We start from the raw sequence: 3554 nt of genomic DNA, 5'->3' as shown, positions 1-3554 counted from the left end.
AGGAGAAGAGAAGAGAAGAGAAGAGAAGAGAAGAGAAGAGAAGAGAAGAGAAGAGAAGAGAAGAGAGAGAGAGAGAGGGAGAGGGAGGGGGAGGGGGAGGGGGAGGGGGAGGGGGAGGGGGAGGGGGAGAGGGGAGGGGAAAGGGGGAGGGGGGAGGGGGGAGGGGGGAGGGGGGAGGGGAGAGGGGAGAGGGGATGTGGGCAGGTAGAGAGGAGATTCCATGTCCTGAAGCTTCATCTCTACACTTAGCTGTTTCCCCTAACAACTTCTGTAGTGTGAATACAGGATTAGCATCTGCTCAGGACTCCAGCTGACCAAGGGGCTATTAACAGGATTTCCAAGCAGGACCTGTTGACTCATGCCTTTAATCTCAGCACAAGGGAGGCAGAGGCAGGGAGATCTTTGACTTGGTGGCCAACTTGGTCTACAAAGGGAGTTTCACAACAGTCAGGTTTACACAGAGAAACACTCTCTGTGGTGGGTATTCTTTGTTGTCAACTTGATTATATGTCCAATTAAGCAAAATCCAGGTTTAAGGACACACCTGCAAGGATTTTTTGCTTAATTTAAAGAATGTAATCAGTGTTTTTAAGTTAGGAAAACTTGCCTTTAATGCAGATCTTTTTGGGTTTGAAAGACACAGCCCTTTAATTTGGATCTGGAGCAAGAAAGCAACATATCTTTGTGATTGTGATTGTTGTTATAAGAGAGGGTTTGTCTATAGTACCCCTGGCTGTCCTAGAACTCACTTTGTAGACCAGGCTACTAACAGAGATCAACTTGCTTAATTCTGTAGTGCTGGAATTAAAGGTGTGAGCCACCACACCCAGCATAAAACTCTGAGCTTTAATCCAGACATTGAATCTGGAACACACACCTTTAATTCTGACCACACCTTCAGCTGGAGGTCTATATAAGAACACAGAGGAGGAAAGTTTTCACTTTGCCTGTTTGCTCTCTCCTAGCTAGCAAGTCTATTAGTTTGAGGGTACTAGAGCAAGCTGGTCTGTGATTCCATCTTCTACTGATAACCAATTGAGACATCCAGCCTCAGTGAGTGAGAACTTCTGGATTCTTGGACTTTTCTTCAAATTCAGCTGGTGTGGAATAAGCTCGACTGCAACCTGTAAGTCATGTTAATAAACCACCTTCTAAGAAAGAGAGAGTGAGAGGTCATTCTATTTGATCCTTTTCTCTCTAAACCAAGCACCCCAAATAGATTTTCTGTCCCCTTAGTACTTTCTCCATTGCCTGTCTAATCGATCATCTATAATGCTTAACTCTAGACAACTGAATCCGGAGTGATAGTATCTTACTTTGAGAAGCTGTCGGTTAGTATGGTGTCCGGCCCATACTAACCCTCTGGGTGAGCGTCGGGCTGTGAGGAGCTACTAGACCCTGCTCCGGGGATGGAAGAGTGCAGTCTGGGGTCCCTGGGGAACTTCCTGGAGCTGGCTTGGGGGTCTGAGACCAACAGATTCTCAGGCTCTTAGACACTGCAGATGCCGCTAGATATCTCAAAAGAGCTGAGAATGTAGTGGGGGCCCACGGGCAGGCTCTGGCCTGGGGCGGATGGGAAAAGGACAGGAGAAGAGAGCTCCGACTGGGTCCAGAAAGGAAGAGCGTCCTTGTCTTGCTTTGTTGGTGGAGGTGATCTGGGAGATGAGAGGCTTCCTGGGAGAGATTAGATGAGCAGTTCCTTAGAGGAAGATCTGCTACATTGTTCCAGCAGAGCAGATCTGGGTGAGAAGAGACAGTCCATGGTTTTAAGGCCTATATTGTAGAAAGGCAGAGAGAGGGAGAGATTAAAGAAGCAAAGGCCAGCCATGGCCACAAGGAGAGAGGGGGAGCAAGGAAGCAAGAGTAAGAGAGTAAGAGCAAGAGACGAAGAGGGGGCAAACAGCCCCTTTTATAGTGGGCCAGGCCTGCATGGCTGTTGCCAGGTAACGGGGGGGGGGGAGGGGGGGGGAGTCCAGACAGAATACCAGGAGTTTGGAGCATTGCCCTACTTGACTGAAGGCCACAGAATTATGGAGCTGAGGCCTCCTTTCAGGAGCCTAGTGTCTGGGAACATGGCAAACAGGTCTTCCATCCCTTGCAGAGTTATTCTGCTGCGTCTCTGGGGTTTAAACCTAGCTCAACCAGAAAACAGGCTGCTCTCACGGTCCCACAAGAAGCTTCACTCCTTTTTTGTTTGCTTGATTTGTTTCTTGAGACTAGGCTTTCCTGTGTAGCCCTAGCTGTCCTGAAACTAGGTCTGAGACCACAGTGGTTTAAACTCAGAGATGCGCCTGACTGTGTCTCTGTTCCGAGATGTGTTTCTTTCCCTTAGGTGCTTGGACTAAAGGCTTGCACCACCAGACTGGGCAGAATCTTGCCTCCTTAGGCAATGAAAGGAGCTGCTAGGGTTGTGGGTTTAAAACTGAGCTTCCCACAGTGTAAGGGTTGGGCAGTGCCAAGAAGTATAATTAACTAACTGGAGTCTTCTCTGAATCAGAAAGTCAAGGACTTTGGTGAAGCCAAGGCAATGAAGCGGTTCTGTCCCTGTCTTGTCCAAGATACATCACATTCCGAAGAGCATGCACTGCAGACTTCACAAGAATTGCCAGCCCTGAGACCACGATATTCCAGGTCTGAGCCACAGTGTTTCTGTGGAGAGCCAAACCACTGCCATGAGGATGACTGGATTGTTGATTGGGAACCATACTACCTTCCCTGTGTACTTGAAAGCTGGGACTGCTTGAGATACCACTCCGGATTGAATTGTGCCATGAAGAAGGGCACAGAGGTCTTCCAGATTGAGAGTCAGAGGGGGCCACAAGTGTTCCCAGGAGATATGGACAATGACAAAGATACAGAGGAGCCAGACCAACCCTTGCCAAGCTTGCTCAGGGAGAAAGGGCTGGAACTTGAGACCTGTGATGGTGGAGACTGCCCTGACCAGGATCCCGCTTCTGACAGTCCCAAGCACCTAGGCTGCTGCTTATGGCTTCAAAGGGCTTTTGGCCAGAAGAAGTGAGAAAGCCACCCAGAACTCTGTGTGGAGCCCAGGAGCCCTGATGCCTGCTAAGACTTGCAATGAGGGGATCCTCGGTCAGCTCCTGCTATTACAGAGAGACACACCCCTGCCTCTCTCACATCCAAAGGCAATTGTGTCTTCAGCCATCTGGATGTTGTTTGTTTGTTTGTTTGTTACAGCTTTCTTAATAAAAGTGTTAAAAAGCTAAATAAATTTGTGTTCTTCTTGATATGGCCCCAGGGAAAAAATGAAGGGTGGAATTGACACAGATGAGGATGCTCTACTGTTTCCTACCGTTGGTTACCGTTGGTTACCGTTGGTTTGTTGTAAGGGAAGTCCTTAGGGGACCTTAGCCATCCTGGATCTCATATGTGCTGTGCCATAAGATAACCAACAGGGAGCAAGCCTAAGCTCTTTGGGAAAACCTTATGCTGAATCACCATGGATGATGACAGGTCTACCCAGATGTTTCCTCTCCAAATTAATCTAGGGGACACCTGCCACTTCCACTTACCCCTATGATTCTCCAGGTGTC

General features: G+C 48.5%; 1 protein-coding gene across 1 annotated transcript; it reads left to right on the top strand.

Annotated features, from left to right (window-relative positions):
* Window positions 1-968: 968 nt before the first annotated feature.
* AF067063 (cDNA sequence AF067063) lies at window positions 969-3225 on the top strand. The gene is made up of 2 exons (NM_001001449.3): window positions 969-1126; window positions 2498-3225. The coding sequence occupies exon 2, from the start codon at window positions 2528-2530 to the stop codon at window positions 3017-3019; it is 492 nt and encodes a 163-aa protein (NP_001001449.1). The 5' UTR covers window positions 969-1126; window positions 2498-2527; the 3' UTR covers window positions 3020-3225.
* The last annotated feature ends 329 nt before the right edge of the window (window positions 3226-3554 follow it).

Source organism: Mus musculus, chromosome 13 (assembly GCF_000001635.26).
Source record: "Mus musculus strain C57BL/6J chromosome 13, GRCm38.p6 C57BL/6J".
NCBI classification, from domain to species: Eukaryota; Metazoa; Chordata; class Mammalia; order Rodentia; family Muridae; genus Mus; species Mus musculus.
Note: the sequence above shows the minus strand (reverse complement) of the source record. Positions and strands in the feature narration are given on the sequence as shown.